At 45.1% G+C, this 24251-nt stretch overlaps 1 protein-coding gene across 2 annotated transcripts in view; it reads left to right on the top strand.

Annotated features, from left to right (window-relative positions):
- Positions 1-24251, top strand: part of LOC144128756 (cell adhesion molecule Dscam1-like) — a 129256-nt gene that overhangs the window by 61911 nt on the left and 43094 nt on the right. For both annotated transcript variants that reach the window (XM_077662413.1, XM_077662414.1), the window contains exon 4: positions 14035-14208. In XM_077662413.1, coding sequence (XP_077518539.1) covers positions 14035-14208 — 174 coding nt within the window. The remainder of the gene's footprint in view (positions 1-14034; positions 14209-24251) is intronic.

Raw genomic sequence — 24251 nt, 5'->3', positions numbered from 1 at the left:
ATGCAGATACATATGACGCGTAGCAGAGCGCCGTGACGCACAAGGCTGGATTTCGCTAGGCATCCTGGCGAGTCGAAACCTTCTTGATCATTGCTCCGTAAGGTCCTTGTACGCGTCACTGGATTGTGCGTAGACGTGGCCACGACCTTGCCGTCAGGGGGCGCTTGTGTGGGCCTCCTACATCACGTTGACGTCACGCCATGCGTGTGCCCTCCGAGATCGAAACCGAAACTGACTGTGCTAAATGGCCTGGCAATAAATAATTACTTTGCGCTCGAGCTTTCCAGGTCTAATATCCACTGTTCTGAACCCCTACCTACGCAATAAAATAACAATCTCGAAGAAAAAAAAATACGTGTCCATAGTCCTTTAAGAGTTCTCAGTAGGGCAGCACTACGAGGTAAACTTTTCTTGTCACAGTTCACCGTTCGGAGGTTGGCCACTAATCATGCGTCGAGAACAGGGCTGTGAGATATGACGTGCGTTCCCAAAATGAATCAGAGGAGCGCAATCAGCCACAGAGCGAGCGGCATGGCGTTCGGCGTCGCGCACCCTTTTTTTCTGTCACCTGAGACTAGGCAAACGTTTAATGCCCGTGCACGTCAAAACCGCCGGAACCGTGGAGGCGGCGGCAGCGGAGCCGGCTTCGGAACCGGAAGAGGAAGCGGGCTTTTCCGCGGAATCCCCATTACGCACTAAGCTGCCCGTAAGCACTGCCACGTTCTGCACTCGGCTGAACGGAAGGCGCCCCACTCGACCCTCTTTTCACACAAAAAAGTTCTGAGTGCCCGAGGAGCACGGGAGAGCCGCTAAGCCAACTCCCTTTCTGCTCCGACGCGCGCTACAGGCATGCGGGCGAGCAATTTCCTATTAATTATCCGCGCTCCGCAAAATTTACCCGAAGCGGCGTTTTAAGCCCCATTCTCCACGCACCCTTCACTCCCTACGCTCCAGCAGCGTTGTCCTAAATAAATTCGCTCCCTGTTCGGGGACAGCGTGAAGTTTCTTTTCAGCCCTCTCGCGCCAAAAGTGGGTTTGCGTTGCTACGTTTTTTTTAGCAACGCCAGCTACGCGGGCTGCGCGAGAAAGAATGCAGTCACTGGTTGCACACCTTTATCCTTTTTTTCGCGGTCACTTCGACTTTTCTGGAAGTTGCGGTAGAGCTACGCGATGAGCATTTTCCCGCATTCGGCAGTAAACTTCAATAGTGCAGTGGCTAGTTCTCTCTATCTGTCTTCTCTTTGTAGAGCCAGTGGAATCAGAGCTTTAAAACTCGAACGTTTGCGGGTGCAAATACACTTCCGATACGGGCGTGCGGGTGCTGGCGTATCTTCGTCCTTTCTTTGTCGAACGATGAAGTGCGGTATATCGGAGGGAAAGTTCACAAAAGTGGAAGAAGAGTGGATCCTATATAATTGGCTCGCGGGACGAGCTTGCGATGCATCCAGTTTGGAAATTAAATTTAAGGTCTTAGATTCTGGAGGCAAAGTTTACTAAAAAAAACTTTGGGCCATAGCTTTTCTTTCTTTTGCTGCCCTTCTTCATACACGACTGCTGGAACTTGGTGCGCAGGAGTTCAGGCGGGTCATTGAAGAATATGGGGCAGTAGAGCAGTGCCAACTCTTCTGTGTCATATCTGAATGATCATTATGATTGTGAAAGCACATATTTCGGGCGATCACAATAAAAATCCAGTTGAAGTTTGCGCCTGTGTATGTCTCTTTTGACGTCCCGTTTTGTGTGTGCTCAATTATTTTCAAAGCTATGAAGTACCAGCCAACTCTTAGTTATCACATCTGAATGATCATCCTGAATTTTGAGAGCACATATATTTTGGGCGATCACATTAAAATCCAGTTCATCAAATGTTTATAGGAATCCCCAAGATGGAGTACGACCAAGACGAAATTTTTCTTTGACTGCGAAGTTTTTGACAAAGCTCTTTGTTAGCTTTCCTTTGTAGCCGTATAGTTGCGCTTGGGTGGATGCCAATGAGTAATTACTCCCTTATTAAAATCCAGTTGAAGTTTGCGCCTCCGTATGTCCTTCTTGATGTCCCGTTTGTGTGTGCTCAATTGGTTCCAAAAGTATGAAGTACAAACTGGCCCAAAATGCAACGATTCTGATGACATTGTATGTCCTGGCTGCTATGGCAAGTTGCGGCGGAAATCAACGGAGTAAGAACGGAGCTCGTAAAGCTTGTGCCTGCTGTTTTGATTTCGCGTTTTATTTTGGGGTAAATACAGTAGGAAACTGCTAGAATGGATTTTTCTTGTGTATAAATGGCGTAGTGAATGACGAGAAAAATAACGAAAGAAATGTGGCTATTCTCGCGTTGTTTTATTTTTGGCAATTTTCTTCGGAAGTGGTGAAACCGTGCATCCCATAACTTTGCTTTCTGAACGCGAGGACTAACATGAGCAGCCAGGTAATCTTGGAAGCACTACTTGAGTATAAAAACGGGAAATAGGGTGCCTTTCTGTAGAACATCCTCTCTAGTGTGTTAAAACTGAACAGCAAATGTTATTGTTTTATATTCTTCAGTTTTATATTCTATGTAAACATAGGTTGTGGGCGTCGTGCTGAAGCGCTGCATGGCTAAATACAAGACCACCGTCTGTTTTGTTTTAATGCCAGCCACATCGCCTATTTTAGAATGCAACCTCTTTTGACACGTCTTTTCGCTTGCTCGCCGCGATGTGGCGCTACTATTGCCAAGCAGTAGCTTATTTAAGAGCGCAAGTCGCTGGCATGGCTGGCGAATGCTCCTTTATTCCGTAGAGAAATATAACAATATTTTGTTTGCCCACTTTCTGTGGTATGTCCTTAGTCACTGGTGGCTCTACACCTCGCCAACATCAAGTTGATGGAAGAGCCAGAGTACGAGTAGTAATAGAGGGATCTGTCCTCCAAAAGCAGCCGGATGTAGGGGGAGGGGGCGAAAGGGGAGCAGTCGTTGAGAGCACGCACTAAACTTGTACGCAAAACAGAAAGTTGTAATGGTAACAAGATTACCCTTGTTATGTGCAGTTTGCGAAATATCCAATGAATTAAAAATTGATCCTGACAAAGTAAATTATAGAGCAAATTCATGCAAGTACAACTTTTGTCCGTAAAGTTTCGAGACTGATTTATTTTCTTCTCTAGAAATGATTCTCCAAAACGAATGTTGGTGCGTATGTGCAGGGCCATCTTTTCGGGCTAACCTGAGTTGTTTATGTTAATTGCTGTGGCAGACGCTAGATTGTACTTGTAGAAAAATACGTTGTCACTAGTCGTCTGCGCATTCTACTGTGAGTGAATGTAGAGAGATGGACGTCCACCTCGAACAGCGTGTAAACACAAAATTCTGTGTGAATCTTGCAAAGACTGCCACACAGACGTATGAGCTCCTTCGGGACGCTTGCGGCAACGAGACATTATCGCGGGTGCGAGTTTTCGAGTTGCACAAGAGGTTCGTTTTCGAGAGGACGTCGGTGGAAGACAAGACGGCACAAGGCAGTGGCGATCTTAAACCTCACGGAATGAAAACAGCGTGGCTCGGATAAGGGAAATCTTACAGCAAGACCACACCATTACAGTCCGCATGCTATCAGAAGCTCTCTACATTAGTAAGAAAACATGTCACCAAATTTTGCGTGTGAACTTGGGGAAACAAAAGCTGAATGCCATACTTGTGCCGCACTCCCTCACACAGGACCAGAAGGACACGCGGACATCTGTGAGCGCTGATTTGCTCTCAGAGGCAGAGAAGGATGCTGCATTCGTCGACAGCATCATTGCGGAAGACGAAACATGAAGTTTTCAATAGGATCCTTAAACAAAGGGGCAGAGTGCCGAATGGCGGTCCACAAGCTCTCCGGCGTCGAGAAAGGTGCGGTGACAGAAGATCAAAACAAAGACGATGCTGATAGTTTTTTTCGATGCCAGAGGTGTCATACACCACGAGTTCGTCCCTTAAGGGTAGACAGTTAATCAGGAGTTTTATATCCGCGTGCTCCAACACATTCGTTATGGACTGCGACGCCGTCGCCCTGACTTGTGGGCATCTGGACAGTGGAGCCTTATCCACGATAACGCAAGGCCGCATACAGATCTCAGCGGGACAAAATTTCTCGCCAAGTACAACATTACTGCACTTCTCCATCCGCCATACTCGCCTGACGTCTCTCCATTCGATTTTTTCCTGTTTTCTTGTGTGAAGAGAGCCCTAAAAGGTCGCTAAATGGATAGCATGGAGGCCATTCAAGGCGCCACGACAAAAGAGTGGACAGTCCTACCAAAAGAAGCGTTTTCCAACTGTTTCCAAGACCTCAAGAACCGTTGGAAGCTGTGTATAGACTGCAAGGAAGGCGATTTCGAAGGGGTACTGCACGAAAGATTTCAGTGTTAAACGCATCTTTTTAAATAGACTCAGTCTCGGAACTTTATGGACAAAGGTTGCATATTATTATCGCAAGTACATGGCTTTACTGAACCACGTCGCTCGTTGCGTTCTCAATAAATTAAACACGTACCCAAAGGAAACCAATGAGTTTAGCCAATTTAAAAAATCTTAAAAAAAAATGGCGCGTGTTGCTATTTTGCGCAAAAACCAGGACGACTAGCACCTTTCTGCAGAATACGCTGAGTATCGGGTGAGCGCTCGAGTGTGGAGCGCACACTAGCCTGGCATGGCATGGCCTTGTTTTCAATGCGGTCAAGGCCCAACTGAAACTCCAGCGGCGTTTTACGGTTCTCCTTGGCAAAGAGGTTTACGACCCGAGGCCCAACTACCAGCAAAACCACCGGCGGGAGCACAGCAGCGGGAAAAGGAGAGCACTATTTGTTCCCGCAATCTTGTCAGGGAGGGAGAAAATAGAGGTGTACAGTACCAAAAAGGAGAAAAAAAATTCCTCACTCCTTTTTACACAGTGCTTGTCGGTGCCCGTTTTCATTCGAAGGCAAAACTGTGGCCGACCTTCGATATGCGCGCAGCTCTCAACCTCTGAGCTTCTGCCGCTCATGATGGCCGTCTTTGCACGGCGGAAGTTCAATCACATTTTGAGAGGACTGACTGGACAAGCCGAAACTGTAACGCGGTAGCGAGTTCAAAGTGTGACATTGAATGAAGCCTGGTTCTCACGATGTTTTCTAGAGAACATCTGCCTGAAGACCGGCAGCGGACAGTGTTCCGTGAAGAAAGACTGCTACAGTGCCTGCTTGCAGTAACGCTTGGTTTGTTCTCTTACGTTTCGGGTTGCTCTATTTGTACTCTCCTCGCTCGCCGTACGTGTCTTGTGAACTGATTTCTCTCCCGCCGAACGGCTCCCATTCCTGTTCATTCGTCTAAGCCTGTTGAATTTATTTGCAGTCTCCTGTTTCCCGCGGCTATTTGACAAGCTGCACAGTGGGCCACATTACAGTGCACCTTTGTCGAATTTTTTTCTCGGTGCATCTAGCTTTGAAGAACCGAAAGGAAAGCAGGAAGAGAAGAAAAACTTGTTTATTCAGGAAGCGCGTGACTCCCCAGGCACCTAAAATTATTCCTCCTAAATCATTTCACTTTTCGTAGGTGCTTTAGAGATACGAGTTCCTGACAATTGATTTCGTTATGTGTGAGAATATTGATAATATCAAAGTGCTGAATAGCAAGTTGAAGCTTGTCAAGACCTCTTTCCGCACGTTGGCCAATTTCAGCTTATTCACCCATTTCTATGTTGGCGAAAAAGTTCAGACTGTCGTTTTAGCGCTATTATTCTGTCATAGAGAATGAATATTGCCGACATTATTGATTTTTCACATTAGTGTGCAGCCATGGTCAGGACTGAGGAAACGAACGTTGCTTTAGCGAACGCACTTAGTGGAGCGTTCTCTTGGGCAGATCGCTAGTCAGAGTCACACTTTTCCATAATGTTACTATCTGGGAGGTGAAGGCCTTTATGACACTGAGCCTTCCATCCATTCTATACAAAGCTTTATTGCGCTTTGAGAGTCGTAATATAAGTCAGGAATTTTTCCGTACGGGACCTTAGCACTTGGCGCAGTTTGACAAAGGGAAAAATGGTTCCCGAGATGCAGAGATGCTCAGCAATTGTAGCTAACAGATCTACATCTAATTTTCCCCAGGCTTTATACAAGAGACATTTCTGATAGCCTGTGATACTCAGTGATTGTTTTATACTCGTGGTACCAGTTACAGGGCTCAGCCTCCGAAAAGTTATGTGGATGTAATGGAGTTGGACTATTACTGGTTTCTCAGCAGGATATTAAAATGCGTACATAACTATACCCATGGGGTGCAGGTGTCACGAGCACCTTTTTTTATTCATTTACTTGGACATAAAAGGAGAGGTTGGCGCCTGACAGCGGCATAAGCCACTTTTTTCGCATACATGAAGAAATCCCAACTAACGGCCTAATTCTCATTAATGTACCACACAGCTAGAACACGCAGAATGCACAATACACAGTACAAAACATAGAGAGCGCAGTGGACAGGTTATGAATGTTAACAATAGTTGATGATGACCATTAAGTACTTAGGAATGAGCAAACATAATGGCTATAAATTCTAAATAATCAATAAAGAGAATAAATGACCAATACACAACAATGGTGGGCATACCGACGCAGCAAGGAAATAAGACCATAACAATAAGCAAGGACATATGGACGTAAGAATAAGTTCATAATAGACAGGCGCATAAAGAGGAATCTCAAAACTCGTTGTCAGGAACTATCGCACTCTCATCGCTTCAGCGGTATTTAGTTTTTGTAATTTCCTTTTTAAATGCGATTCACACCCGGCCGCGGAATACTTCATACCAGTGTGTCGCTTCTGCTGCTCGCCTAATCTCCCTGGTTGTACGGCTCATGAAGAATAAACATCGTATAATGCATGTTTTTAAAATATTTATCCTCGGCGTACATCGGATAGAATAGAGATGTGGTCGTTAACTATCACGTTATCCTGTATCGCGGTCAGAATGGTAAAGATGAGCAGTGTTCGGAATACTCTTTTCGCGACTCAATATTTTTGTGTCGTTGACGCTGGACAGCCCTGCCTTGCATACAGGACGAGGCCGCTGACATTGCTAGCCTTGGTGTCAATCATGGCGTCAGAAATCAGGGCTATCAATAATAAAGGGCCAAAAAGAATGAACCGGAAAACAATAGACACAAAATATGAGGCCCCAGAGTGCAAGTTGTTGTCGGTGCTCGTGTTGAAAATGGCAGTAGATCTCAGGGGTTTGGAGAACGCGACATTGGCATTAAATTACAAACGCACAGTTCACTACAATCGTTTCACGTTTACTTCATTGACACATCAAATACATGCAAACTAAAGGAACAGATTGGATGCTTTGCAACGTTCATTATTACAAATGAATTAGTCCATATCTAAAAGCCCCCGAAGAATTCAGGTTTACCGAGAACGCGTGAGTGAAGTTTTTTAACAGCTGATCAGCCCAAAAGGTTGCCAAACTTATTAACGATGAAGCTTAACGCCTTCTCCGGGGCATGCAACTCTACGCTTTTGCCGTCTCCGCTCCTGTTCCAGCGCGAGCTATCGATGGGTATGAACATTCCTTATTCGGTAGTTTCACAGGTGCATTAGGTGTTCCCCTGCCACGGCAAATGCTCCTGACGTCGCCACACAAAATAAAATACAATGAACTGCGCTGTACACCAGCCTTAGCAGGCAGAGAATTGCGTCTCACCAGGCCGTCGCGTTCACCCTGAGCTGTCTACGGGTCCCTTATTAATTTTAATGAGTCAGCATTAGAGCTCCCATGTCGGGAAAATTGTCCGTCCATCCGTCCCACTGAAGCCTCGAACGGGAGGTAGAAAACAGGAGAAAGTGTGATATATCCACCTCACATGCAGGGGAGTGGAAAGAGAAGGTGAGTGCGAAAGGAGAGGACGAAAAGAGTATGGGAGGAGACGGTTGGCGGGCGGGGAAGAATACAAAGGGGTTAAAACTTTTCGGACTGTAATTGCTGGATTGGATCTATAGAGCGCGGAACGGGGGTACAGCGTGTCACAGGGTGGCTGACGGTCTGTATGACTCCACCCGCTCGCACGGCATGAAACTGCCAGCTGCTGCAGCTGAGAATGCTAACGCATACTCACTTAAATCAATCACATAGATTTTATGCAATGTTTTGACCGGCAAGTCAACGGCTCGCCTTAAGTATGCTCTTGAGATCCCACAATCGAATTTTCCGGTGGGTTCTTCGAACGCAGTGCCCGGCAACGCGGTGACTTATGCTTTACATCCAACTCGCATGAAACACCACGGAAACCTTTCGAATTTTATGGTTAAACTCCTAACCTAACTCGTTAAATACCGGTGTCCTGTGACAACTGCAGTGATTGAAAGTGGACACTAAGTCTACTTGCCCTTCGTCTTCCAGATTAGATCTCGAATATACGGGAGATTTTCTCTTCTAGGCGTGCACAAATCTAACGTAGTAGAATCTGCTGTGGTGTCCATTTAATTACTTCCCGCGAGCGTCGTATCTTCCTGCAGAACTTACGATCCGGCACTATAGTAATGCATGCTTCCCAGAAGGCATCATTCACCCTGATATTAAAAGGCAGCTAGCGGCATTCACAGCCACTCCTCAGATGCAACTATATGCTTTCCAACTTAAGAAGTTATGATCGATATTGCATGTGTTAGCCCCACATGTCTAATAGACTAACCGGAGTAGCCGTATATAGAGGGCTAACATTCGACATGACGTGCCTTATTTTCAGCATTTCGTTCTGTTGAAGACTACGGCGTATTAGTGGCAGCAATATCTCATGTTTTTCTACCATGTTTCCAGTGCCCAACCTAATTTTTTTCACTGCATTTTAAAGTAAGGATCTTCTGCATTTTTTTTGCGTAGGGAAATATCTAAATAAATACAATATTTGAAGTCTATATTACAATGATCATGGCCCCTAATATTGGCAGTCATGAGGCTGAAGATACAGCAGAGCAGACTTCCTTTCCTCTCAAACTGACGCTAGCTTTATACAACGTTGGACGCTGTGCACAGCTAGTCAATCCTGTAATGCAGACAGAAAGAAAGAATGTGCCATTCTTGACATCTCAAAACAGAACAAAGAATATTCGAGGGGAGCCTCAGGTGGTTAGCCAACGTTTCGAAAAAGCGAAGTTTGTACCAAGACGAACCTTGTTTTCGAGACGTTGGCTAGTGGCCTGTGGTTCCTCGACTTTGTTTAGTTTTAATCTCACTCGTCTAATATCTCATTCGACTTGTGACGTTGATATGCTGTCCCCGTTTAAGAAGCCGCTGGCGGTTAATAAATCTATTGCCTACGTGTAAAAGTCGCATTGTATTGCTGGGATTCTACATTGAACTTCTTTCCGCACTAAGACGGCTGGCTGGGGAGCCTTTTTTGGTCCACAGCTTAATCAGTACCCCTGCAGGAAACTCGATGGTATATATCTTCTGATGGTGGGTACACAAAACGTAAACATAACTTGGTGAAACATTTGGTGGAAGCTTTTAAGGTATTGATCATCGCGTCATTACAGACTCAAAGGCGTTTGTATTGTGTTGGGCCATTGGGAACTCTGTAGAGGAACGGTTCTTCTAGCGCATTGAGACACTCGTGAATACCTTTTCCTTGACGAGGGCCACTCTGCCGTACATAAAAAAAAAGCACCAAAATGCGGAGCTGAAGAGCGAAGCTGGGACCCGTGGCTACGTGGAACGCCGCCAGGTTGCGCCACTGGCCCAGAGCATTAGCAGCGTTATCTGAGAAGCTGTCCCTCCTGAGACTGGGGTGCGGCATTGCACCGACCCGCCGCATTGCCGCCGGGCTGGCCACTCGTCCGTGTAAAAGGCGCTGTCTGCTGTTTGCCAACGCGTCTCGCTTCCCACCACCGTCTTGAGATGCGCGTCAATAGGATCCCACCCGGTGCTATAGGGGTCACTGGATAAGGATCTTCCTGAAGAGGCCTCTTTCGCAGTTTTTCTAGCTCTTTTGCTTTGCCTCCTCCATTCCTGCCGGTGCATCCCTGTCAGTGCGCATGCTCACACAAAGGAGACAGCCGCAGTTGAGTAAAGCCGACATTCTCGGAATGTGGCTCAGGTTCGCTAATACAAACTTGGGGAGTACATAACAGACTGTTGCTTACCTATCGTGGCTTTCAGCATTGCGTTCCCAGCGCAAACAAATTAATGAGAATTTTCTCATTTTACTAATATAACGGCAGGCGTGCAGTAGATACGAATAGCGGATTTATTGCAACGAGAAGAGAGAGAATGATGAATGAAAAAGCAGAGAGGTTAAGAGGCGACGCCCAGTATGCTACCCTACATCGCAACGAGAAAGTTGCTCGTAAAGTGCAGATATACCGTAGTTCTATGTGTAAACGAGGCTGGTGCAGTCACCTTCTACTTCATTTGTAACCAAACATCAAAAGGCAGAGACACGCTGCATTTGCATTCGCAGAAGAAGAAATAAACGCATCTGGGCAGGCATGCAGAGTTTACGCTGTGGATACCTTGACAACCAGACGCAGTCGAAAAGAAAAAAAGTGCCGGCTCTGCTCAATGTTTTAAGGACTCCTTCGTCACCCTTTATTTTTTCTCCCAGCGAACAAGCTTCTTATAAAGACAGGAGAGGCAGCCAGTAAGAGGCCTCTTCCCGCTTTCATGTTCATTCCATGGGGTGACCTTTTCTCGCCATTTGTGCTCTGTTCGTTCGGCGCGCCGATGGCTTTGTAGGACACGGTGGGTTCGTAACACCGCGTGGGTGGGGCCTCAATCAGGCCGATCAGACGAGAAGAACCCGGCGCGGAGTCTGATATCGATTTCAATCCTGTTTCGCAGCCTGCCTCGCGCGACGTTCGAGCGGAAATTTTTCACCAGTCTCGGAAATACACAAGATAAAAAAATACGAAAAAATCATGAAAACCGCGAAGCATCAGTTGGAATAACAAGCGAAACACGAACGGAAAATCCTTTTTCTGCGTCGACTATTTTTCTTCAACAGCGCTTCTTGCACTCATGAATATTTCCTTCTTTTTCTCGAAACGCGATAACATTAGCCAGGCGTATCCAGGTCGAGTGAATATTCCTCTAATAGGAAATGCTTTGAAAGTTAGCGTTAATATTAAAATCATAGCGCGGTAGTTGAAGTGAAGATCATAAAATTTGCAAAGTACTATTGCCCGGAAACATTAACGATATGCCCAGAGACGTTAACGATATGAGCCACCCGCCGCGGTGGCTCAGCGGTTAGGGCGCTTGGCTACTGATCCGGAGTTCCCGGGTTCGAACCCGACCACGGCGACAGCGTTTCAATGGAGGCAAAACGCTAAGGCGCTCGTGTGCTGTGCGATGTCAGTGCACATTAATGATCCGCGGGTGGTCGAAATTATTCCGGAGTCCTCCACTACGGCACCTCTTTCTTCCTTTCTTCTTTAACTTCCTGGTTTATCCCGTCCTTTAGGGCACAGTTCAGGTGGTACTCGATATGTGAGACAGATGGCGCGCCATTTCCTTTCCCCAAATCCAATTTTCATATGCATGTTCATGAAAAAAAAGCATTGTTGCTTTGCGTGGCTACCCAACCGCATGGCATTGTTACCAGCTAATGAAACGTCCTCGTTGCCAAACAATTTCAAATATTTCAGGTGATTCACTTGCGTGATTGACTGCAAATAATTTTTTTTTCGCTCAGCGCATTTCGTAAACCTGTATTGTCGATAACATATCTTCACCAGAAATGACTCCCCACCAGAGAGAAATTTCATTTTAAGGAACAAAGGGCAACATTCTCTTGAATGGTCGATAGCGACAAGATAAAGGAGACAGAATAAACGTTGAATTTTTTGTTACGTTTAGAGGCATTTTTTTCCTTTGCATAGTGCGTGATGTCTGTTTCGAGCGAGACAACATCATGATTTAAATTTTCAATCAGTCATTGATTGGCTGAGCTTTATTGCTCGCAGACCCTCCATCTCATTTCCTGTAAGCCGTTACTCTGGCTCTGTTGCTCTAAGCGTGGTCATTCACCAGGATTACGGCTACATACACGCCAAAAATGTCTGAAAATGTCCGCACTCTATGGGACTAGGGCAATTACCCAATCGACCACGCACACGTGCCCAGGCGAGGTTCAAAGGGTGATATTCCGGTTTTCGACGATGACCGTTTATTGAGTCCATGAGAGCGTGTCTGATTCTCATCGGTCATTGAGTTTACGGACGTCTATTGGGCGCGACATGCGACCGCGAAACTCTCGTCATTACGCCCCCCATGTATGCGCCCTCGCCAGTTGTGTCGTTGCAAAAAAAGCAAAACTCTACTTTTAGGTTTGCTAGCATGTGTCTGAGTTGCGGTTGTGAAATGAGAACTGCTTTCGTAATCAGAAGCGTGGTCGAAAACTAGGTCGAAACTAAACGTACGTTAACCACAGAAGAAAGAAGTAATACAAAGGACTCTTAGGATGTCCTAATTCCACACACTGCGTGCTGCAAATTTCGGTACCACGAGGCCGGAGAAAGTTTCTAATTTAGTCACCAAGTGAACTTTGCCAATGCGTTAGCAGTACAGCCACGAAAGTCCACGTCCTCTCTGCATTTCGTGCCAAGAGAAATAAGAGAAAAAAACGCAAGAAAGCGACTAAGTGGCAGGCCGTTTGCTTTGTAATCTCTCTTCGTTCGGCTCTCTTGAGAGGGAATTTAAAATTAGAGTTTTGGCTTATTCTTGAGCGCAAGAATGTCTGTTTTATCGGCAGGCCTTGCGTTGATGTCCTCATGGAGAACCTGCTTTTGTTGTCTATGGGCGCTGGTTATTCATGCCATTTTTATCCTGCCTTTTCATGGATTGATGACGCATGCCTTTAGCATACACTTTATTGTAATATGGGAAATATTGAGCAAAGGCGGACTTACACACAGGAGCTTCTATTCATCACTGGTGCTGCCGGTCCTAAAACTCGGTAGCCAGAGCGGGAGCACATTTTGGAAACGGGTGGCCTCTCGAATTTCAACATTTTTAAAACGTTTCTTTATGAACCTTCCCAGTGAAATTCAGCCCGATTCCGTGAGTAGAACGCAGTTGCCTTCGACTGAAAAACATAGGGCTGCCCTTGACGGCTGCACCATCTTTCGCATAGCACCTAGAGTCACCTAAAAAATAGTGCTAAGTCGAGGTAAATACCGCGAGTACTTCACTGTGCTGAAAATGGGATTATTCCGTTTTTAATCGCTTAGGCCAGACAGCCTGTTTTTGATTTTCGATTCACTTATGTATATATCGGTCGAAGAATCTGATGGCTAGGTGGCATGGGATAAAGCTTGTGAGAGTACTTTCCATGATTGGGAAAGTACTTGTGAGAAAGGGCAGTATAAGCCTAAGAGGAGTTTAGAATAAAGCAGAGAAAAATGATGACTGAAAACACGGATTACGCAGGACGTGACAGGCCCCTTCGCTGAATGCTGTGCATGATGAAGACAGCGAGGGTTTGTTCTCAAATACATAAGGCGTAACAGGGAAAATGCAAGTTGAGCCTGTTGTTTGATCTCACATACGAAGTTAAGGGTAATTTTGAAATAAAGAATTCCTCTCGTGCTGTTCCGCTTGTGCCGCGCTGTGTTTTTTAAAACAAGCAAATGAAAGAAAATCGTGACACTGTTTCCTGGTGAAAAATAGCAATATTTAAAGACAGCTGTGGTAAGTGAGGTTTTAGTGAACTTTGCGCTCTTTTTCTGGCCCAGTTACCAAAGGGTTCCTCACCATTACTCTAGACAGGCCAGTCAATTGTCGTATGCTTCTAGAGCGCACCTGAGTTCAGTTTAGTGCCTTGGGTCACCACACTTTAGAGCACATGTGCAATGTGTAAATAAACAGAGTTTTAAAGCATTTTCTAATAATGTTAATCCAAACAAAATCTGCAGTTTGTGAAAGGCAATAAAAAATGTCAGGCTGACCACTTATGGTGAGTCACGATTAAGCGGTGTACTTTATTAATCTCCCTTATTCATATGATTTCGCTTCACTTGTCGCTTTTCTTGCGCAGTGGTGGCACAGGACTGGGAGCTGCGTATGTGGTCCGCTCCGGGCTCTGTACCAAGAGGTGGCGCTCTGCTGGTGCGCTGCCCCGTGCCCAGCCACGTGAGTCAGCACGTGGTGGTCACCGCCTGGGAGGAAGAGCACCATGGCCCAGTGCTCATCACTCCTCGGTCACCTACGGGTGAGGTCGGCCCTCCCGTTTACTGGGTTTTCTAGTTCAGCGATGGCAGTCGTTGGCAAGGACGGAGTGTTCGCTCTCATTGGCGCATTGTATAGTGCGTCCTATGAGTTCGGAAGTGTCTGGCACTGATGTATGCAACACGCTCGTTAAACATGCCCGGTACATCACACGCGTGGAACATTTTAGTTTCGGCCAAAGGGTGCAATTAAAGCCGTCGATTGTTGAGGTATGTCGCCGCTTAAAGGGCTTTGCCTAGGCCAGTCCTAAGTGTCCTCAATATTTGCTTGAAATGTCCGAGTGCGCAAAGCCGTTATCTCCCAGCGCATCAGAAAGAATACATAATCAAATTGCAGCCCATTCAGTCTGAATGGGGTTTGAAACTGAAGGTAATACTGCTTTTATATGCGCGTTGTTGCTTGGTACAAGAAAGAGGGCAGTCGCCGTGTCGGATTAGCGGTTGTAGGGCTCGTCTGCTGACCCGAAAGACGCGGGTTCTGTCCCGGCCGCGGCTGTCGGATTTTGATGGAGGCGAAATCCTAGAGGCCCGTTTACTATGCGATTTCAGTGCATGTTAAAGAACCCCAAGTGTTCGAAATTTCCGGAGCCTTTCACTACGGCGTCCCTCATAGCTTGAGTCACTTTGGTACGTTAAGCCCCCATAAACCAAACTATTACTTCAGAAGAAGCTAGGAACCCAATTACCAACAGTTTTCGCTTCGAAAGCCTTCTTCAGGATCTCGCTCATGTACTAAAATTTGAATAGTGAAATAAAACCCGCGTAACGGTGAGCTTTGCAATTTTTTAGTTAAAGCCTCAGTATTCATACCCTTTCGAAACGAATACTGCCAAATTAACACTACCCTTGGTTGGTCGATCCCTGCTTAAATGACGGAGGCAGCACCAATTGGCATGAAATAGTATCACCAGTTTGCTCTTCAACGCAAGAATGATATTGATTCATAATTAAGGAAAACTATTAAGCGCCTTGCCACGCCAAAACTCGCGTAATGCCCCACATTTTTTTCAAAAAAATTGCTGAAAAGGCTAAGCTGGCTTGAATTGCGCAGTTACAGTGGCGAACATGTACATGGGAAGCAAGGGCTGAGAAAAGCGGGCAGGAAACTTGACAGTATCATCACAAGACGTGGTATGTGCCACGCCATCAAGCTTTCTGCTGCAGGGCCAAGCTTGAATCCACTATACGTAACTGACCTAAGAGATGCTGTGCTCTAAGCGCCTTTGATGCTCTATTTGATTGGATATCGTTGTTTTTGTGGTGGCATTGGCAACCCTGCTGAAACAAAATCGACAAAAAGTGTGAAATGCAACATAACTGCAATTCTTACTAGCAAAAAAAATAATGATTTTGACAAGGACGAACACTGAGCAAAAGCAGAGAACGCGTACCTACCCAAAGCGTACACTGTCGAAGTTGTAACACGAGAGAGCCTAAAGAAAACCTGCGTTGAGGGCACAGCCTAACAGAAAAACTGGAACATACAAGCTGGCCGTCAGCGTCTGCCCGTAAAGAAGAAAATTGTTCGGTCGAGTGTTAGTTACCGAAAAAGTAAAGGAGCCACAAGTTTGAGCGCGACTTGTTCGTGTCACAGAAATCAACGTGAAATATCGTAGGAAGCGGAAGAAAGAGCCATCAGCGAAGCAGAATCCTTCCTTTCGTTACGTAATCAAAAGTAATTTTGTGAGCACAACGAAGGATTCAGTTTGAAAATACCGCACAAAAGTTATCCGTGGGCTCTGTTTTCCATTCCGCTGATTAGAATCCTCTGTTGAGCGCTGCCGTATTTCTTATCAGCGAAATTCATTAAGTGCTTTGGCAGCTCGTGTCTGCTTCCATGAACGCTGCCACAAGGTTAATTAAATTTCCACGTGTACTCGTCGGTTCTTCGTTCTGTCTTTCAGTCGTCGTTCTATCACGAACTGCTCTGTTTGTTTGGCCTGAATTTTCTTTATTTGCTTAAGTTCCGTTGTTGGGAAAGCATGATATGCATTTACTGATTAGCTGAAGTGTGACTTAAAGGTGAACCATTGTGCAGAAAAACACTAAACAGAAGCCACAGAGCACATCAAGTGATGCGTGGCGTTTTTCTGTGCTTGGGCGGCAGAGGTCAATTTTATATGACGCTGAGCTCCAACGTGTACGGCGCACTAAACAGCTGGTCACACCTAGTTGCCGTTTAGGCCATCCCATCAATGCACTCAGCGAAGCCTTTATTGAAAAGGATTTGCTCTGTGTCACCAGTCTAGACACTTAAGCGTACTACATTGTCAGCGCTGCTCTATTACGAAACATTACCTAGTCTTCTGTTTGTGCGAATGCCCACTGGGGAAACTCCTCCGTTGTAGGTACCCTTCCACAGTCTCGGTGAACAGTCTGCGTCACTCTTGTGCGGAGCGCTTGACAAGTCTGCACCACGCAGTCAAAAGTGAAACTAAATGCAGTCCTTGGTTTGAGGGCAAATTGCTTGCTCCCACCTTGCTTGCAGGCTAAGGCGGCTCCACTTTCGCGCAAGCTTAGCCTTTAAAAGTTGGACGCTACGATGAGGTGTCAACTTCTTATGCAGGAGAGGGCACCGCTCAAGTGCTCTACACAAGAGTGACGCAGACTGTACGAGGTCAACTAGCATAAAAGCTCCCAATAAAGCTTCCTCGCTCCCTGTGTAAACTATCCGGGTTGGACAAGTTAGAAAATGGTTGGATTTCATGAACTGGTTCTCAGAGGTTGCTGATAAGGATCAGGAACAAGACGTTAAACAGCCTACCGACACTATTAGCCTAGACCAGTCTGAGTAGGATGCAATAATTTTCTTTGGTCAACTGGTAATGGCGACGCTACGGCGGCAAAATAAACACTCTCTTGGGTCGTTTTTGAAAGAAGCACGTAAGTAAAGGAAACTGCCTGCCGAATCCTCTCATTTTTAGTGAGTGTCACCGAGCCTGCGGTTTCAAACTTTCCTGTTTTGTTTTTATTCTATCCCGCAGTGAACGCAGAGTACAGCTTCAAATCTGTAAGCTGGTCTTACTTCGGCCAATCATCTCCTGTTCTTTTCTCCAAGAGCGGAATCAACATAATAAGTGTTGCGCCTGTCGAATTGACTTGATAATGAGAGGATAAAGCGGGTAATGGAAGTCGCATGCTGAAAATGGTCAGAAACTAGCTGTTGCTTGCGAAGGAAGATCTAAATCCTTCGCAAAAAATGAGAAGCAAGACGCTCGATAAGATATCACTTGCGTGTTAAGTGTATTGAAGAGGAGAAAAAAATTATAATTTAGCACTGCAGGCTTTGTCTTCGCCACGATCCCATAATAAGATCTTCCACTTCGTGAGAAAGAGGGCACTAAGAAAACAGAATAGAATAAGTTTCTTTCAACTACACTGGTCCAGTTACCATACACACAATAAAAAGGTGACGCAAAAAGGAAAAGTGTGGTTAATAGGAAGTTCAGTGTTTCTCAATACTGTTTCTGAGAATAGTCCATTTTACGCTTGGAAGGCGCTCACACTCGGTGTGATCAAAAGATCCGGAAAACGAATTCATATGTAAGAAACGCGGAGGCGGGTAAATACACGCAACAGATGCACTCACGTGCACCGATTATGCTTCGCATCTCTAACACTCAAGAAGAGTCACCCACTGTGGTGGAATTTGTTCCAATAATAGTGACATCTTGTTCCGTAGGTTCTCGCATGCGGAATTGTGCCATACCGTTTTAGAACGACCATCGGTCCTCACAAATAATGATGTCTCGTCCAACGAACGACTATGCTGATAGTGGAGGCAAGGAAAAGTGCTCGCCATATCAAGGCTATTCTTGAATTGCGCGAAGCAGCCTTCGTGGCACTTTGGAAGGCTCGGACAAAAGGTTAGAACGCCGTGGAAGCGTGAAAGAAACGCGTCGGTACCTCAGCATGTCGCTAAGAATGCATTTTGTCGCGCATGCAGTATCGTGGGAGCAAACGTTGGCATCAGGCAATTAGGGGCCAAGTACGCAACGCTGATCCACAATTTGCTCTCACTATCCTCTGTGGTCCATTCTCTGGCCAATCGCGACAAGGAATCCAAGGTGCAGACTATTCCGAGTCCGATCTTGGGCAGGGGACGCTTCTGTATTCGACGCGTGTTGGGCAGACAAGAAGCATTGCTTGCACAACGTTTCGCGGCTTTTCTTAGACTGCGTATAGATGATGTAAAACCCTGCCTGTAATCAAGCTTCAGCGGTTTTGCAGACGTGCTTCCAGACGGGGCACTTTGCGTTCAGCTCCAATTTTGTATTGGAGCGAAGCAAATTAAGGCAGCGCTCCTGTGGAAGACGGCTCTTTCAGAAAGGTGTTCGGCAATGCGAGGTTCCTAATTGGCATGCAAATTTCTGAATAGATTCGGTGATCATGCCAACTAGTTTAGGGTTTATATGGCAACGCAGGTGCATCTGAGCGCTCTTGGTCGAAAGTAGTTAACAATTCGTGTAAGTTAGTTCGGCGATTTCGATGGTATATGTGCACAGTGTGCGCGTCTTAATTCTTTGTCTCGTGCTCATCTAATTTGAGCGATGAGTTGTTCATCAAGGCATCCGACTATTTTCTCGAAACAATTTTTAAGCTTTTAGGAACGCATGCCAGTGCAGTATTAATACAAAAATTCACAGGAAACCTTAATTTTATCCAACTGCATGCTTTATTATGTCCTAGGAGTTACCAGAAATGGTTCTATAGCGCTGATTACCATTTTCTAGATTCTACTACCAAACACCGCACTTTCCATGACGCTAACGCTTTATCTCTCTTTATTATTCTTGGTTTGTTTTTATGCAAAAATAGTTTTTGGAGTTAAACAGTAAACCAGTTATTGTAGAGACAGGGAGAAGCAGGCCTTCTTGCGAAAGTTTGGCTGATGGACATAGCCTTTCCTCACGTTGCTTGTTATTTGGCGTTGCGAAAAATAAGTCTGCTTCCCTGTTCTGCACAAAACTCGTATATCACTACTGATGGAGTGCAGTGAATGGTTAGTAATGTCCAAGAACAATGTTTCTTGCTCAGTCGGTTGAGGTGCTGCCACAGTCGACAAAGCGTGGATCGTGACACATTAGAATGTGCAGTGTTTGAGTCCCTACTGGAGATTTTTTATGGCGCGAGACACATAGCACTGAAGTGCTTCAAACTTATATATACGATTCATTGTGTTCCTATAAAGTGAAAGCGCCTTGCTTAAGTTGTGACACAATTCGAACTACCAGTGTTTACGTCCCTACAGCAGCTTAGTTATGACATGGGGCGGACACACCGCACTGGAGAGCTCCAAACTTGTAACTACGATTCACTCTATTCCTCAAATATGGAACTAAATCTCCAATGTGACTGGATGACATTTCTCGCATTTCGGGTCCATTGAAATGACGTAGCCACTTCCGGGTATCATTATTTCAACCCCATCATAAGTAACTGAAGTAATATACGTATGCAGGGTATGTTGCTGGGCTAGTTGGTAGTTGTCGAACATCATGGAATCCCAGCGCTGACACACACACACACACACACACACACACACACACACACACACACGCACGCACGCACGCACGCACGCACGCACGCACGCACGCACGCACGCACGCACGCACGCACGCACGCACGCACGCACACACACACACACACACACACACACACACACACACACACACACACACACACACACACACACACACACACACACACACACACACACACACACACACACACACACACACACACACACACACACACACACACACACACACACACACACACACACACACACACACACACACACACACACACACACACACACACACACACACACACACACACACACACACACACACACACACACACACACACACACACACACACACACACACACACACACACACACACACACACACACACACACACACACACACACACACACACACACACACACACACACACACACACACACACACACACACACACACACACACACACACACACACACACACACACACACACACACACACACACACACACACACACACACACACACACACACACACACACACACACACACACACACACACACACACACACACACACACACACACACACACACACACACACACACACACACACACACACACACACACACACACACACACACACACACACACACACACACACACACACACACACACACACACACACACACACACACACACACACACACACACACACACACACACACACACACACACACACACACACACACACACACACACACACACACACACACACACACACACACACACACACACACACACACACACACACACACACACACACACACACACACACACACACACACACACACACACACACACACACACACACACACACACACACACACACACACACACACACACACACACACACACACACACACACACACACACACACACACACACACACACACACACACACACACACACACACACACACACACACACACACACACACACACACACACACACACACACACACACACACACACACACACACACACACACACACACACACACACACACACACTTGCCCTGAACTGTCAACTTTATTTTGAACATCTCTGATCCGTGCCTTATATTTAAGAGAAGGGCATTAATACGCAAGCGCATCTACTACAAAGATATGAAGGGGACAATCTCTAGTAGCTACGTTTTGATAATGCATTTAGGGAGTGCTCGATCCCGCCAAAAATAAAGACAAAAACGAAAATCGCAAATTGGACAAGGCTGGGTCAAGAAATACCAAACGCCAACGCAGCAAACACGGTAACAAGGGAGAAGCGAGACATACACATACGTGAGAAGAAAACTGGCATAAAGACAAGCGAAAAAATCGGTATAAAAACAAGTGAAAGAAATGGCATTGTTGAGGCAGCACTTACAACGGAAAAAAATTATGAAAAATCGTAAAAACGTGTAAAAAAAATGCAGGCCAAAAATGAACGCAGCCAAAATTAAATGAGGTTAACAGAACACCGGTAAAAAACTAAAATGAGGCAATGATTACCGCCAAGAAACTTTATGCGGCGCTAAAAGCAGGTAAATACGACGACGTAAGTGAGGCAACAATTAACAGGCCAAAAAAAGAGGTATGATGAGCGCTTAGATGGGTGAGGAAAGGGTTTAAGTTGGATTCGAATGCAATACAATCAGTCAAATTAGTACAAACAGTAGCTCTCTTAGAAAAAGAGGTCACTATGATGTCTGGGTCACTATGATTGTAACGCATTCAATTCCACCTTAAACCCTTTCCTCACCCATCTAAGCGCTCGTCATATCTCTTTTTTTGGCCTGTTAATTGTTGCCTCACTTACGTAATTATTTTTACCTGCTTTTAGACCCTCATAGAGTTTCTTGGCTGTTGTGATTGCCTAATTTTAGCTTCTTACCTGTGTTTTGTTAGCCTCATTTAATTTTTGGCTTTGTTCATTTTTGGCCTGCATTCTTTTATACGTTTTTACCTTTTAATTAATTTCTGCCGGGTTAATTGTTGACCCATCTATGCCATTTTTCACTTGTTTTTATACCGATTTTTTCGCTTTATGCCTCGTTTTCTTCTCACCTATGTTTATGCCTCGCTTCTCCTGTTTTGCCGTGCTTACTGCGTTGGCGTTTGGCATTTCTTGACCCAACCTTGTCCAATTTGTGATTTTCGTTTTTGTTTTTATTGTTTTCTGAATCGAGCACTCCCTAAATGCATTATCAAAACGTGGCTACCAGAGGTTTTCCCTTTCATATCTGTGTAGTAGATGCGCTTGCGTAATAATGCCCTTCTGTTAAATAGAAGGCACGGATCAGACTTGTTCAAAATAAACTTGACAGTTCAGCGCAATTGTGTGTGTGTTCTCTCTGAGTCCTTGTCTGCCAGCGCTGCGATTCCATGATGTTTAATATAGGTAGTATTAATGTACACATACAAACAAAAGAGAGGCTACTTTTATTTCGCCCTGTCCTCTCGGACAAAGCCTGCTATACGCAGTGGCACAGGCAGGGGCCTATTGGTTTACATTCTTTTTTGGCTGCCCCAGCATACTTTTTGTCCTCTCGGACAATCATGCCATGTACGCATGCACGCACGCATGGACGCCTGCCCGCATGCAGGCACATGGAGACCTTTTCTTATTTGAGATTGCTTTCTTCTTCATCAACATTTATTTCCTTAATGATGTGAATCTCGGTTCGAGGAATCGGCAAGAGTGGAGCATCAGCAAGGTGAAGCAAAAAGTCTAAAGCGAAGCGGACAAAGACGAGACTAAACAATATTAAAATAATCAAAAGTTTCGCCCCTTGGACAAGCTTCACTCAGTGGGTCCAAGCGCGTGCTCGTTTTTTAGCAACCGGCAGTATGGGTGCTATGAATGCGAGGAGTTGGGAAAGAGTGACACAAACCTTGGTAAGCATTACAACATTTGTAAGTGTGCACCATTCTTCGATGATACTGACTTTTTATTTTTCACCGTGACTCGACCACCGGAGAAATTGCTAAGGCCTCGCATATTATTCTGGAATATAATGAATGCGTTAGCAAACCACATTTAGTTTTATCTGCACAAGAGAAATGGGCATACTTCACATAGGTTAGCATGTTAAGCGGGCACAACACGTTTGCTTGACCGGCTTTATACTGTTATTTTTAATCAGTGCATCTACGTGTCATTACGCGCATGTGCGATCGCTTTATGCGTGTATAAATTGACTTGCTTTGTTCAAATGAAATCCAGTTGTAAGTTCAGCGACGTCTTTCTCTTGTTTTATCTCCTGCTGTGCAGCGCTGCTGAAAAAAGCTCGTTAAAGATTACCAACTCACTCGATCTGCCTGATTTCTAAAAATAGCTGTACATCAGAGATTAGGCGTGAAACAAATAGAGACTGCTTCCCTAAATATTAAGCCTCGTTCATCGATACAAGTTGATGTACCATGCTGAGGCCTTGTAATAAACAAAAGATAAAATGAGTTCTTCCCTCTGAAAAGATAATTCGCTTCAAGCCGAGAAGTAAACGTGTTAGAAGCGTGTCGATAAGTTTCGCAAAAAGTTCTTGCCTGCTTCAATATGAAAAGGAGAAAGCATTACTGCAAGAGGAGGCATTAGAACAGGAAACAAAAAACGGATTTCAACGTCGTAATAATTGGACTATAAGTGAAATATTGGAGTACTCCAAGGGTAAGGAGAACTGGCATCTTTTATAAGTGCTGTGGATGATAGCGAAATATCTCGTGGGAAGACAGTTTCATGGTGATTTTTAAGACATGTTTGAGTTCGAAAAATTGTTTAAACATTCTCCTTACATATAAAAAAAAACTGTGGGAGAAAATAATCGAACTGCGTCTCTGCCACTTTCCTTCCCTCAGTTAAAGCATCTGTTTCCTTTTTTTGTATTAAGCGAAAAATCGTTTTTCACGGCCAGTTCGTAACTTTCAACCGCGACTGCAGCAGACAAAAAATATATATTTTGGATACCATACTACCAGCTGCATGGTTTCGATTGAAGTCTCATGAGGTTTTAATTTATAACACGGCTTTCAACTTTTCTACAAAAGCTAAAATCATTGATCAACGTTATCATGGATTCAGGACAGCTCACAGCCAGTGCTGCTAAGCCTGTCAAGCTTATCACGCTTTTTTCTGCAGCCACTCGGTCATTGCCTTTATTTCTTACGTCATGGATGGTGTCAAAACATGATTTCTGAATGTTCAAAGCCATCCGCTACATGCTGACTGCCAAGAGGACTACAAGAATTTTTCTGAATTCCTGGTAATAGTGTGTGATTGGACATACTAGTTGGAGGGGTTTTAAGATTGTTGAAGCTCTTATTGAGGACCTTCGATTTACCTTACGTCTTAATTAGAGATAATATTACAGTAAAATTTCCTACTTACTGACGATATAGCTTTTGCTTGATGGAATGCAAATATCACTAAACACACAGACAAACCGTAACAATGTGCAGTAAGCAG

This window comes from Amblyomma americanum, chromosome 4 (assembly GCF_052857255.1).
Source record: "Amblyomma americanum isolate KBUSLIRL-KWMA chromosome 4, ASM5285725v1, whole genome shotgun sequence".
Lineage (NCBI taxonomy): Eukaryota > Metazoa > Arthropoda > Arachnida > Ixodida > Ixodidae > Amblyomma > Amblyomma americanum.
This window is presented reverse-complemented; position numbering and strand designations above follow the sequence as displayed.